At 48.0% G+C, this 14,343-nt stretch overlaps 1 protein-coding gene across 1 annotated transcript; it reads left to right on the plus strand.

Annotated features, from left to right (window-relative positions):
* The first annotated feature begins 1,306 nt into the window (after positions 1-1,306).
* Positions 1,307-4,063, plus strand: S100A9 (S100 calcium binding protein A9). Its single transcript, XM_008063899.1, has 3 exons — positions 1,307-1,334; positions 1,721-1,885; positions 3,698-4,063. Exons 2-3 carry the CDS (start codon positions 1,736-1,738, stop codon positions 3,947-3,949), a joined length of 402 nt encoding a protein of 133 aa, XP_008062090.1. The 5' UTR covers positions 1,307-1,334; positions 1,721-1,735; the 3' UTR covers positions 3,950-4,063.
* The last annotated feature ends 10,280 nt before the right edge of the window (positions 4,064-14,343 follow it).

A 14,343-nucleotide genomic window follows, 5' to 3' on the forward strand; every position in this document is an offset into this window, starting at 1 on the left:
TCCAAGGGGTTCCCACGTGCAGGGCCCTGTGGCTGTGTGGGGGAGGATGTGAACATGAATGAGACCCTCCTGTTGAGGATCTACAGCCCAGTTTTGGACAGAGGCACAAACTCCCGGAAGCAAGTGTTGAGAGCCAGAAGAGGAATGGAAATAATTGTCAAGCAGGAAGAGGATGATTCCAAACGAGAAAGACAGAGCAGGTGTCCCCGAAGGGGTCACACTTGAAGAGGTCACACATGAGTTGAGCCATAAGGGGCAGGCAGAACTTCCCTGTGGAGTTGGGGAAGGGCACTCCGAGGGTGGCAGAGTGGGAGGTGAGCCTGGCACACCCACAGAGTAGGGAGAGCAAAGGGGAAGCTGAGTAGACAGGCGGGGTCCACTCCGGGAGGGCCTCATTTGCTGGGCTAAGCATGACAGCTTTCTCCATGGACAACGGGGAGCCACTGAAGGTTTTTGCAGGGAGGGATATCTTGCCTACCAGGAGGCTATGATAGAAAAAGCTGTATTTTGAGTTGTAAGTTCCTGGAGCCCTTTTTGGGCACAGGATGTAAAGAAGTGATGTTAAACGATATTGGAAGCATTTTGCCCTGAGGATCTCTCACCAAGCCTGCAAGAGGGAGGTATCATCAGAATCACACTTAACCAGGAGCCAGAATATCTGGGTCTAAGTCCCGACATGTCACCAACCAGCTATGTGACCTTGCTGACCTTGCTTGGGTCTCTCTGTGGGTGTTCATTTCTTCATCAACAATGCAAGAAGACTGACCAATTCTGAGGACCCTTCTAACTCCAACTCCCACCCTGTGAGTCTAAGAACCACACCCCAACCCCTCACACTCCATAGAGCACTTATCAGAGTCGGGCAAGCAGGAGAGGAAGGCTCAGTCCATCTCTCATTGGACTGAAGGAAAGGGACAGACCCACATGAGGGAGGTGAGAGGGTTGGCGGCCCATGGGTCCTCGGCCCACAGCCAGCCTCTGGCTATTACAGATGGGACTGCACCCCACAGCCTCAATGGCACTGGGGGCTGTGGGGTGTCAGAGGGGTGGCAAGCTTGCTGGCTTGCTCGAGGTGAGCAAGGGCTTGGGGCGGAGGGGAAGGGAGTTAACCAACCAGCTTCCTCCCAGATTGGCTCCAGACCAGGGGTGGGAATTTCACAAAAAGGCAAAAGCCTGCATGTGAACACTTCCTGCTCCACCCCAGCCCCCTTCCTGGCAGCATTACCACACTGCTCACCTGTGAAGCAATCTTCCCGAGAGAGGGCCGAGTGTCCCGGCCTATAAATGCTGGCCCTGCACTGCTCTGTCAAACACTGTGTGGCTACTGAGCTTTGGTGAGTGAGTTGCCAGCTTCCCCAGGCAGAAACCTGCCTGGCCCATTTCTTCTTTTCTCCCCCATCCAATTTCCTTCCAAACCCTCCTCCTGGAAGCCCTCTTCGTTGACCCTACCTGCTTTAAAACTTGCTTCACATTTTCTTAAGTCATGTTCTGTTGGAGCTTCCTGCCCTCAGATGCTTGGTTTTTTGGAATTCTCTAGATACTTTAAAAATCATTTTCCACATGTATATCACAGGTTGTCTCCTAGTTAAGTTGCAGCCTGAGCTTTTTTTTTTTTTCCTGCGTTCCCCCTTCATTCCTACAAGCAGCAGGTAGGAAGTGTCAAGGAAGCCTAACAATCTTTTCTTCTAAGGGCCCCAACCTTTGCTTCTCCAATACACAGACAGAGTGTGAGAAGATGGCGGGCGAAAAGTCACTGATGGAAAAAAACCTGGAAACCATCATCGACACCTTCCACCACTACTCAGTACGAGTGGGACACCCAGACACCCTGAACAAGAAAGAGTTCAAAGACCTGATAAAAAAGGAGCTGCCAAACTTCCTCAAGGTAGGGTGTGGACTCTGGTGGGACTGTGCCAGCCTCGTGGCAGTTAGGGTCAAAAAGGGAGAATCTAGGAGAAAGTTCTAACTCCTGCATCGCAGCCTTCAGAGGCGGGGGGTGGGCGGGTTCCTGTCTCAGAATACGCTCAAAGTTGCACCACATGAGAGTCAAGAGATTGCTCCATTGGACGCCTGCCTTGTGCCAGGCCCTGTTCTGGGCAGAGAGATGCAGGAGGGAACGGGGAAGACACACAGCAAGTTTTTGACGAGTTTCAAATGCTAATAAGTGCCTCAAAGAAAACAGGATAGAGCAAATATGAATGAGACCCTTGGGTGACGAGGGCTGGTAGGGCAGAGGTGACTAGTTAGAGTGGATTAGAAGGACCTCTTTGAGGCGGTGACATCTGAGCTGAATGTTAGGAAGGGACGTTGAGGGGCCCCTGAGCCTCAGATGGGGACTTAGGGTAGAAGACTCAGAGAACTTTTTGGATCCTAAGTATCAGTGGTGGAAAGAGAATCAGCATGTGGAGACCACCATGACAGCACTTGCATGTGGAAAACACTGAGCAAATGTGAAGTTTCTTTCCCCTGATTCAATAGTGACTAGGCAGTTCTGGCAGGAAAAAGGGAGATCACTTCCCTTGTTTTCTTTTGAAATTTGGAAAATGTGGAGAAACAGAGACCTGGACTAAGAAGGGAGGGGACACATGGATCCTAATCTCAGTCCATTCCCAGAGCCAGACATCCTGAGGCAGGTCCCTGCCCCTCTGGGTGCCCCTCCCACCACCTTGGTGAGGTGAAGAATTCAGCCATCAGAGGCACCAGGGACACTGACAGCTCTCCGTGTTTGGGGACCTCATGCAGGCTGGATGCTGGATCAGGGTAGACAAGAGAGAGTCCAGCCAAAAGAGTGTAGTAGGCTTCTCCTCCGTGTGACCCTCCGTGCCAACATACCCTGAAAGAAGCAAAGCGATAGGCGGTGAAGGGAAGCTGGGTCTCGTGGCTGGGCTGCTCTGGAGCCAGAGCTCTTGCCAACTGAGCATCCCACAGGTTCCAGGAGGGAACTCAACTGAGGTGTCCCCACTGGTGGGCAGCCACGCTACAGCCAGCTGGTGCTCTTCTGTGACCCTCCTGGGTCTCTCCCCTCACCTGATGCCTCCTCTTTGTATTTTATCACACCCTTGGGCCAACGGAGGCGAGCACATACGTTGTTCTCTGCCACCACCCAGGGCCTCCTACCAAATCGTTTCCTCCATGCATCTCCACCATGTTGGTTGGAATGAGTTTCACTAATTAGTAACCACTAAATGGAAGGGAGGGGAGGGCAGGGGACGGAGTAAAGAGGAGGAGAATGACGGGAGTGGACTTGGCCTCTAAGTCACGTCTGAATTTGCATGCTCATGTGGCAGCTTCTTGGCCCCATCAACCTTGAAAACTAATTATCCTTTCTAGGATTTGTCTCCTCAATTCTCCCTCAAGGGAGATGACATTCCTACCTGTCCAAGTTGTCATGAGGACCGAGTGAGGTGACATTTCTAGACTCACTCATGGTGTGACTTTGTGGTTTCCGCTTCTATAAAACAGGAAGTTATAGGACCCAAGCTGCAGGTTTGTGTGGGGAATAAATTGGAAGGCATTTAGTGTGTGTTCAGCATCTGCTCCATCGTGAGCACTCGGGCCAAGGTTGCTTTTAATGTTGAACTCCAGCCACCGGGGTGAAGCTTCCCTGTGCATTTGCATCTGGGCACTCGCTGTGCTCCCCATTTCCGCCTCAGGCCACACCCATCCCTCATGACCCATCTCTCTGTCCCACCTGCAGAAGGTGAAGAAGGATGACGCTGAAATCAGCCACATGATGGAGGACCTGGACACAAATCAGGACAAGCAGCTGAGCTTCGAGGAGTTCATCATCATGATAGTGAGGCTGATCTATGCTTCCCATGAGAAGATGCACGAGGGTCAACACGGACCAGGCCACAGCCATGGGCCAGGCCTAGGAGAGAGTGGCTCTGGCCATGATGGCCATGGTCACAGCCATGGCCACGGCCACGGCCATAGCCACAACCACTAACCAGGAGGCCAGCCCACCCTGCGCCTGTCCACCCATGGCCCTGGTACCTGTCATGCCAAACTGCATTGGCTGTGAGGCTGAGGCTGGGGGCAAATAAAGGCTTCCTCCAAACCAGTGCTTTGCATGCTTCTTCCACCCCCGTCTCCCACCTGTCCTCTTCATAGCTCTGGGCACTAGACAGCCCCTCCCTCATCTGTGGCTCTACCCCCTCCTGTGGTAAAAACAAAATGAGAGGCAGCCCCTCGGGCTTACCTCCCTGACCATGTCCTCACCTCTGACTTCAGACCCCACTGGTCAGGTCCCAGTCACCCTGTTCCATCTCAGATTTCCTTGTCCAACCTGTCAAAATAGCCCTTGTCACTGCAGAAAGCAAAAGTAGGGCATCCCTTCCCTTCAACATGTCAGCCACCCTCCTACCCAGCCCTGACCCCCTCTCCACCCACTGCTGTCAAAACAGGCCCTTCTCTCCTAATAGAACCCTATTCCTCTGAAGTCATCCAAAAATGGACCTCGATGGTGCCATGTCTGGGGCAGAATACTGCAGCTCAGGCAGCGGGGACAAGGACAAATTGGGTGTATTTACCCTCAAAGTCATTTCTGGATCCAAAAGGGCAGTTGGATCTTTCTTAACAGAACTGGCGTCCTAGCTGCAGATGCTGGGTAAACTCTCATGCCCACCCCAGCAGATGGCAGTGAGAAAAGAGCCCCTGCTAGGCCATCAGAAGAAAAGAAATTCCAATCCTGGCTCTGTAGCTAAAATGCTCATGACTACCACAAGGACTCTGTCCTCTGGATCCAGAGAGACTTGGGGCCCTGAAGCGTCTGATGTTCAGCTTTGAGGGCCAGCTGTCCTCCCTGAGGTGACCTTCAGCTCCTGGTCAGTAGCTGAGAGCTCAGGCCAGCAGGGGTATTGCTTCTCCTTGCACACCTGCTGCCAGGCCTGACCCCAGCTGGCCCAGGGCTGCCACAGCCACCCCACCCCCACTCCCCCACAAACTGCCCCAGATCCAAGTGCTTACTTCAGAGACATCCCAGTGACTCCTCTGCCCTTTCCCTGCCCTCTGGCTATAAAGTCCCTTTCCCAGATTACAACTAGGGAGGGTGGGCCTTCCAAATACCAAAGCCCAGATTAGAGTCCCCTGATCCCTGTCCTTACAGCAGAGAGAAGACTTACAGAATTAGAATTTGGAAGAGCTAGAAAAGGGCTAGCAGTCATCTACTTCCTCTTTTTATAAATGAAGAAGCCAAGACATAGTGTGGAGAAGAGACTAGTCCAAGGTCAAACAGTGGTAAAGTTGGACAAAATAGTGCAATGAGAAAAGGGACTTGAATCACATCTGCTCCACTGGCTAGATCGCCTACCTCCTCCCCCATGCTGAGGATGAAGACACCAGTCACCAGGGTCGGATGCCAACCCTCCCCTTACTGCCTGGCTGTGGCTGTGGCTCCAACATGCCTGTAGCAGAGCGGGAATCTCTGCTCTGGGTACAAGGGCTCCTACTTGAAGGTATGAGGGTGTTTCCAGGAGCTGTCCCAGGCTGTGAGCATAGGCACCAGAGTCTAGACACACTCACCAGTCCCTTCTGTGCCTGACTTGGAGACCTGACAACTGAGGGCACTCATCTTCTGACAGCCCTTTGCTCTCATACATCCTGGGAGGAGTCACCATCTCCAGCCCCTTCAGAGGGCATCTTAGTACAGGAGAGACAGAAGTTACCTGGGGTTGGGAGGCCTGAGACCTGATGCATCTAGTTGATACTTCCCCATCCCCTCCCCACCATTACTTATCACAATGCATCATAAACATGTTCATGACTCTGCCACCTGCACTAGATTGTGAATTCCATGAGGGCAAAGTCCATGATATCTGTCTTTTTTATACTTTAGTCCCAGCACCTAGAGTAGCTGCTGGTCCATAGCAGGTTCTCAACAAACATCAACTGTATAAAGGTTTTTAAATTCCTCACATACTCCATGCTGTCTTTTCAGGAGAAAATGTTAGGAAAGGAGAATAGGGTTGAAAGGTGTTAGGGGGAGAGTAGGGTTAAAACCTGGAAATGGAAGACTTCTGGATTAATATCATAGAATCTCAAGCCTGAAAGTAAGGGCCAGCACATTTATGGCATATAAAGACCCCTCCCCATCTTGTTCAATCAGACCAGTTTGATCTGAAGAAAGCAATATGTCATTTAAAAAAACGTCATGAATAAAGTTTAAAAACTATTGATTTGAAAACTGTTGTCATGAAAAAGTTTGAAAATTTGATTTAATTCAATCTGCCCCATCCATTGAGTGATATTCCCCAACATCAGCCAAGTGGTTGAACCAACCCTGCCTGAATTCCTCCAGGAAAGGGGTATGTCTCCTCTAGCAATGACACTTACAATGTCTTTCATTACACTGAGCAAAAATCTATCTCCTCATGCCTGCCAAGTATTAGTCCTAATTTCCCTCCTACCCCTTTGAGGGCATAGAATAAATCTAATCCCATACCATCTGTCCTTCCATTCCTGCATCCACTCCTCTACTTCTTCAAAAAAACTCTCCCTAAATTACATCCAGTCTCTCTTCAGCCTCTTTGCCTCTCTACCAGGAACTTTCTATTCCATCCTGATATCTCTAGTAAGTCCCTTAGGATCCATCAAGTTTCAGAGCCAGTGCTACTGCCTCCATGAAGACCTCCTCAGCCATCTACCCTTCTCAGGAATATAGGGTTTTCCTCCTCCTGGCCTACAGAACTCTTTGATAACTGTATCATTGCATTTCAAACACTGAATTGCAATGCATCATCTGCAGGTCTGACAATGAACCCTGGAAAGCAGGAACTATGACTGACTTTCTCCACATCCCAAATCCTAGCATGAAACAAGCTCTCAGTGAGCATTTGTGAATGAACAAATGAAGGTAGGATGGTCCTGGGACCCAAGGGGGCTGAGCTCCTTCACACAAAGGGTACAGGGTTTGTGTGGCAGGTGTGAGGTGAGGTTGGCTTTCAGGAGATTGGGGTAGAGAGTATCCAGCTATCTAGAGACCTACAGGTTGGCAGAGGGCAGAGCAGCTGAGTATTAAGATGGCCCAGAAGACAGATCTTCTCAGATACCAAGAGTTCCTCTTTTGGTTTATGCCTCTGCTCACTCAGTGTAGGAAATTGTTCTAGACCTCAGGGGAAAGTCTGACAGCAAGCTACTTTCATAGGACCCTATGGGGTTTTCTTTCAACATGGTTTTGCAAAGCTCATCAAGGTAACTTAACCTCTTCCTTCCCATTAACTCCTTCCATTAAACAAAAATTCTGGTTCTACTGAGTAGAGTGGAGTAGGTTTCTCTCTCACACAGAAAGCAGCAAGCATGTCAATGTCAAGGTTAAGAGTCCCACAACAAGTAAGAATTGCTGACTACCTCTACAATTTATGAGTCTTTTTGGGAAACATGAAACTTGGGGATTTCCCCAGCATTATAGGGACTAAAGCCTGTCATCAGATGATTATCCACCAATTCCTCCAAAGATGAGTTGTCCTCCAGTCTGAAGTTAGCAGAGGAACCTGAACTTCTGGTTGCCTTTCTGGGAAGAATGAGGAAGAAGCAGTGGTGGTCTGAGCTGCTGGGCTCTGCCCAGATGATTCACAGTGCTGTGATCATGCTCAAGGATCTGGGTGGTGTGGATGGCTTCAGAATTTGGGGAAGAAATGAATTCACTTGTCCATCCACTTGTTCATGCACCACTCAGCAGACATTAACTGCAGACTTACCATCTGTCAGGCACTATATCTGAGGGGTCATGACAAATAAGGCCTGACAATGCTGTCAGGGAGCTTCAGGCCTGCAGGGGAGACAAGACAGCTCCCCAGATGATTTTTACATGGAAAATAAAAGTCCAGAGAGATGTAAAGTTTGGTGGGACATTCAGGTGGTAACAATGTCCTTCCCTGGGGCCATCTCCCTGGGGGGGTGAGTGTCAGCGTGAAGTCGAGGTTTGTGGCGACTGACATCCCAGGACAAACATGAAGGAAGTTCTGAGAGAGGAAACCATGTATGCAAAGGCCTGGAAGGGGGCAGGTGCAGGGTTTGAGCAGGAATGAGGAGCACTGGAGATGTTGGGGAAGAGGTGAGAGATACAGAGGTAAACAGGGCAGGTACAAGACCAAGGAACCCATGCTCTATTCAGTGGAATGGGGACAAAGCCCTGAAGGGAAGGGAAATGATTTAATCACATTCACATCTCATAGAAGTCTCTCTATCCATGGTGCATGGGATAGATTGGGGTGGGAGTGAGATCATAGGCATGTGACCTGCAAGGAGGCTGTTGTGATAGCACAGGTGTGCACTAGAGTGAGTCCAAGGTAGTGCTTCTCAGAAAAGGTCAGTTTAATCATAGCTTCAAACTACCCTAGGCTTTGTCTCAATTAGGCAAGGCACAACCCACAACCCCTGTAGGATAAATAAGATGTTTTTGCACGGTTTACCAAGACCTTGCCAGGAAGGAAGGCCTCAGCTTTCACCAGCCAGTGAGGCAATCTTTCACAACCCTGACACAGACCCTGCTTTGAAGGAAACTCCGGAATCCAACCTCAGGTCCCTGCCCCCTTCCAACAGTTGCTCAAAACTTATATTTTAGAAAGCACTGTGTCATAAATGTTGACATTCCAATTACTAATGTGATAACAAAAGATTGAAACAACTGGTTGCTCAAGTCCTGTTTCCTCTTGGGGCTCTAGCCTGAAGCAATTCCTCTATCCCAAGACTCCAATAAGTTCCTGGCAGATTGGACCCCCACTTACTGTCTTCAGAGATTCCCTCCCAGACTTAAGAGACAGGGAAGGGAAGCCCCCAAGGGAGAGTCAAACGGCATCTTTCTGTGAGTGTCCCAGGTTTTCCCTTTTCTCCATTATTTTGCCCATTCTCCCCATGTACCAAGAATTGCTGCATGTAGTGAGAAAAGAAGAGACTAACTCCCTGGATGAAGAGGGAAGAGGAGGGTGGCAGTCCCAGCCCTGGTTTACATCCGTTCCTCCCTACCACCTCTTTCTTGCCTCTCTCCCCCACATTCCTTCTTGACTTGCCCCTTCTCTTTTTCTCTCTACCTTTTCCACATCCTCTCCCTGAGCTTTTCCTCCCTCTCTATTCTCCATCCTCCTGTTCTCCAGGGTGAGACACATCCCTGTGTAACTGAGGTGCTTTCAGGGAGGGCAATGTCTTTGAAAAGTAACTAGGGGTCACACTTCACCAGGGATGGTGGCTTCAAAGCATACGATGTTCAGCTTCTGAGTTTCCTCTTAACAACAGATGGAAAAAACCACAAGGGAAAAATAGTTGAAGGGCCTGGGGATTTGAGTCTGGAAAAGAGAAGCAAGGGAGCCATGATGATTGCCTTTAAATCTGCTGAGGTCAGGGGAGAGGAGCCCGCTCCATGGCAAGGCCTCTAAAGCCCTTTGCAACACGGTTCATCTTCCGCCAGTCCCTCTCATTTTCCCAGCACCACCACAAGGTATCCTCCTTGCCTTCTAGATCAGCTGTTCACTCTCTCAGTTCTAAAAGAGTAGCTTGTTCAAGACTAGCTTGAGCAACATAGCAAGACCTCGTCTCTAAAAAAAATTTTAAAAATTAGATGGGTATGATGGCACACGTCCCAGCTACTCAGGAGGTTAAGGTGGAAGAATCACCTGAGCCTAGGAGATGGAGGTTGCTGTTAGCCAAGATTGTGCCACTGCACACCAGCCTAGGTGACAGAGTGAGACCCCAAGTCAAAAAAAAAAGAGAAAGAAAGAAAAGAAAACAGTAGCTCAATTCAAGGAAGCTAGCATTCTTCCGTTGTTCATTCAGTCTGCAAATATTCATGGAGTAGTCCCTAAGTGCAGGGCACTGTTACAGATACTGGGTCAGCAAAACATGGAAAGTCCCTGCTTTCTTGAGCTTATGTCTAGGGAAGAATCAGTCAATAAGTAAGTCAAGGAAGAGATCACCCAGCCCATTTAGGATGGAGATGAATCCTAAAAAAAAATAAAGGGGGGAGACATGACAGCAAGACTGCCAGGTGGGGCGGCAGCCAGGCAAGGCCTTGAGAAAGCAATGGTAGAAAGGTGGCCTAGATGACAAGAAGCCATCTCCACAGAGATTTTACTCCAAACCCACTGGAGAAACTTTGGAGGCAATCCGGCAGGTGACACAATATGGTTTATGTTTGGAGGCGATCACTTTGGCTGCTGCATGAAACGTAGATTGGGGAGATCTGAGTTGAAGCATGGGACCAATTAAGAGGCTGCTGTGGAAATTCATTGAGCCTGATCTTTGTGTGCTAGACCCTCTACCCTAAAGGAGCCCTTAGTCCATTGAGGGCCAGAGATACCAAGCAGACATTTTCAATAAAGTACTATGCTGTGAGCAAAAGATAAGCAAATGGGTGATAAGCACAAGTGCACAGGCAGCACAGAGCAGGTGGTTTTTGTTTGTCTTCTCTGCTGGGGTGGAAGAAGGGATAGACAGAAGAAGGATGAGGGATGTGTGCTCGGATGAATGCCTAAGTCAAATTCTGAAAGGGCAAGAAATGCCCTTCTGTGTGCCCAGCGCTGTGTTAGGCAATGAGAGAGAGCAGAGAACCAAAGGAAGTCAAGGCACCAGATTTTTACAATCTAGTGTCTTATAATTTTATTATCATTATTATTACTAATTAGAGATGAGACCTTGCTACGTTCCTCAGGCTGGTCTCAAACTCCAGGCCTCAAGCAATCTTCTGCCTTGGCCTCCCAAAGTGCTGGAATTACAAGTATGAGCCACTGCACCCAGCCTTGTTTGTTTTCTTTGAACTTTCTTGTGTTGACCAAGTCAAAATGATGAGACCTAGCCATTCTCATATCAAGAGTTTCTGATAGGCATTGCACTGATCCTTCAGATCCTTCTCCTGAGTTCTAAGGCTCTTTTACATCGCAGGCTAGCTTGACTTGGCTTGTGATGTGCCAGCAGACTGTCTGAAATGTCCTTCTGAGTGAAAAGTATGACGCATATAGCACCCAAAAGAGTTGCCTTGGCATCCCTTATCATGCAATAATACCTTTGCCCAAATGCCTTTGTCAGACTAATAATCCTAGTAAAAACCAAAGAGTGGAACAGACGGGTCAGCCTCAACTGGGAAGGAAATCTAAAATCTGCTCTCAATGGACATATATGAGCAGGATATCAGTGGGTGAGCTCCCTGGAGGTTGTGATGGTCTAGTTGGGCCATGGTGCATAAACCGGAACCCCAGCCAGAGAAGGGCCAATTTAGCCTGATGCCTACAGCAGAGTTGACACAAAAAAACTGTGAATGAAGAGAAGACAGGGCACTTCCAGCAGAGAGAACAAGAAGACAACAGAACAAAATCCAGGAAGTTAAAAGTTCTTAGGGAAATGGGAATGTTCCAGAGTGGCTGGAGAATAAGGCTCCAGCAGAAGTTGATGGTGAGACTCCAAGGAGGACAGGGCAGTCTCTGAGGCTCTGTGGCTCTAACTGTGTTTGTGCTCATTTGCTTGGTTCGTGACACCGGCCCCAGTCCTAGGAGCTTGTCTCTGTGTTTTCATGAAGGGATTGGATATCACTAATTCATTCAGTGCCCTTTATAGATGAAAAGGCCAGGGCTCAAAGAAGGAAAACCACACACCCAAACTCAGAGCCAAGCAGCTGAGCTGGAACTCCAATCAAGTTTATTTGATTCCAAGTCAAGGGCGCATTTTATAGCCCTTAGGTGCCTCAGACTGATGGATTTTGACCAAGAGTAGCGGATCTTAAATTTGTCTAATTAGCATTTAAGTTCAACTTGTGGTTAAGCAGGATATTTTGAAACAAAATAATGGCTGGTGAATGTTTTCACAACAGCATATATGCTGGGTTTTGCTATGGTTGGTTTGTTGATGTTGGTTTTTAACAGATTCTAACACTCCTATGTTAGAAGTGGTCCCAGTTTATGTAAGTGGATGTGTGAACTCACATATATCTGCGTGTGAGGTCCAAAATAGGTCAACTAGACTTGTCTAGCTTAAAGGTCTTTCAAGAAAAATATTGCATAATTGTCCTCAGTTGCTTATCCCATTCTGGTCAAATTTATCCAAGCCACTCCTAAAAATAACATCAATCTTTGTTTTGGGTTAAAATAATATTTCCCTGTTGTCCTGTGGCAGATGGTGTACAAATTATTATCTTACTGTTATTGCTAGCAGTGCTTACTCTACATCAGTTGCTGTGCCAAGTGCTTTGCATACACTATGGAGTGATCTAATCCTCTACCAACTCTGGGAAAGAGATGTTGTTGCAAATTCTATCTTACTGACTGGAAAACTGAGGTTGAAAGATTTTAAGTAGCTTGTTCAAGGTCTCACGATTAGTAAGTGATCATACCAGGATTTGAACCAGGAAACAAAACCTCAATCTTCATACCCTTAGCTGTTGTCCTTCAGCATCCAGGAACATCCTGCATCCTGCCCTCCCTTTAAGCGAAGAGTTCCTCCTGCACAAAGTTCTCCTCTATTCAACTGAAGTCCCTCAGAACACTAGAACTGTATGACACCTGAGTGTTCACCTTGTCTAGACTTTTCAAAATAAAAATTTTTAATTCTTTTGAATATTCTAAAAAATAAAGAAAACAGAGACCCAGAGAAGCAATGTGTTTTGCCAAAGGTCATTCAGTGAGGGAGGTGTTCCCTGAATGCTCCCTCATTCTTCCCCAAATTTGGTGATGGAAGCTTCCGGGCTTGAGTCATTCCAGGACTCCCTTCTCCAGGTTCCGGAGTCCTTCTTCTTCTGCCTGTCTCATTTCAACCCCTTCTTCAGCCTCTCCCCGCTTCTCCATTCATAAGCTCCTCCTTCCTGGTACAATTCCACACTTTCCCCCGTCTCAGCTTTGCTCAATTCACACCCACATCTCAGAGGTGCAGTTATTTCTTTGGTGGGGCTCAGCAAACCTCCACCTCAGGCCTGGATGGTCAGAACTTGTCACTTGTCTGAATCCCAACTTCCTACACATCATCTCCACGTGGCTTTTCACTAAATAAACTAAAAGCCAAATCCACCCACCCTCTCACCAATAAAAATATCACCCCCCCGACTTTTCCTCATATCTGTCACACCTGAGCTCCAGCTAGTTAGTTAATCTTTCTTAAGTTCTTTCTCAAACTCAGACACTATGAACTGTCCCTTTTGCTGAAGAAGAGCCTGAGGGAGCAGCCACTGGAGGGTCTGCCAGAGTCCAAATTCTGCATGCCATGGCTGCTTGTTCCATGGGTATCTTGACGTTAGCAACTAACCGATGTGACACCAAAGGAATGGGGTTGAAGTCTGATTTCAGGCACCTCATCTGTTCCAGACCTGACTTTGCAGTTGGTTGGAAGAGACAGGATTTGGAGGGCAAAGAAGCCTCCCATGACTCTTGCTGGTCAGATGAGTTGAGCTCCTCACCCGAGAACACTGACACCAACACTTTTTGAAGATTATTCCCTGAGACTACGCTTCTTCCTATGGTCTTCTGAAACGATTTATAAATTTACAAATTTATAAACCAGTTCTATTGGTTTTCATACATTCATTCATGTAAGAAATATTCATCAAACATCATCTTAGTCTGTTTAGCCTCTCTAAAAAATTCCACAGACCAGGCAATTTATAAACAAAAGAAATGTATTTCTCACAGTTCTGGAGGCTGGAAATCCATGATCAGGATGCAGGAAAGCTCAGTATCTGATAAAGGCTGCTCTCTGCTGCCAAGATGGTGTCTTGTTGCTGCATCCTTTGGAAAAGACAAGCGTTGTGTCCTCAAATGGTAGGAATGACAGAAGGGGAAAACTTGCACCCCAAGACTTTTTTTATCTGGAGTTTCAATCTGTCACCAAGGCTAGAGTACACTGGCATGATCGAAGATCATTGCAGGCTTGACCTTTTAGGTTCAGGAGATCCTTCCACCTCAGCCTCCTAAGTAACTGAGACTACAGAGATGTATGCCATCACTCCCAGCTAATTATTTATTTTTTGTAGAGATGAGGTCTCACTATGTTACCTAGGCTGGTCTCAACCTCCTGGGTTCAAATAACCCTTCTGCTTTGGCCTCTCAAAGTGGTGAGATTACAGGCGTGAGCCACCATGCCTGGCCATCACAGACCCTTTAGAAGGCAATAGCCCATTCATGAGGGTGGAGCCCTTATGGATTAATCATCCTCTAAAGCCCCCACCTCTTAATACTTGCATTGGAGATGAAGTGTCAACATGAATTTTGGAGAGGACACCAGCATTCAAACCATAGCAAACAGCCACCTCATGCCAGGCTCTGTGCTGATACTAGTGATCAGCACTTGCTCTCAAAAAATCCAGCCCTAGCCGGGCTCGGTGGCTCAGCCTATAATCCCACGCCTTTGGGAGGCTGAGGTGAGTGGATTGCC

The sequence above is a fragment of the Carlito syrichta genome, unplaced genomic scaffold, assembly GCF_000164805.1.
Source record: "Carlito syrichta isolate Samal-C Ts95f unplaced genomic scaffold, Tarsius_syrichta-2.0.1 Scaffold307129, whole genome shotgun sequence".
In the NCBI taxonomy this organism is placed as follows: Eukaryota; Metazoa; Chordata; class Mammalia; order Primates; family Tarsiidae; genus Carlito; species Carlito syrichta.

Coding starts and splice junctions, on each gene's coding strand:
- S100A9 (XM_008063899.1), top strand. CDS start 1,736: ATGGCGGGCGAAAAGTCACTGATGGAAAAAAACCTGGAAACCATCATC. Junction 1,886..3,697: donor AGCTGCCAAACTTCCTCAAG/GTAGGGTGTGGA, acceptor TCCCACCTGCAG/AAGGTGAAGAAGGATGACGC.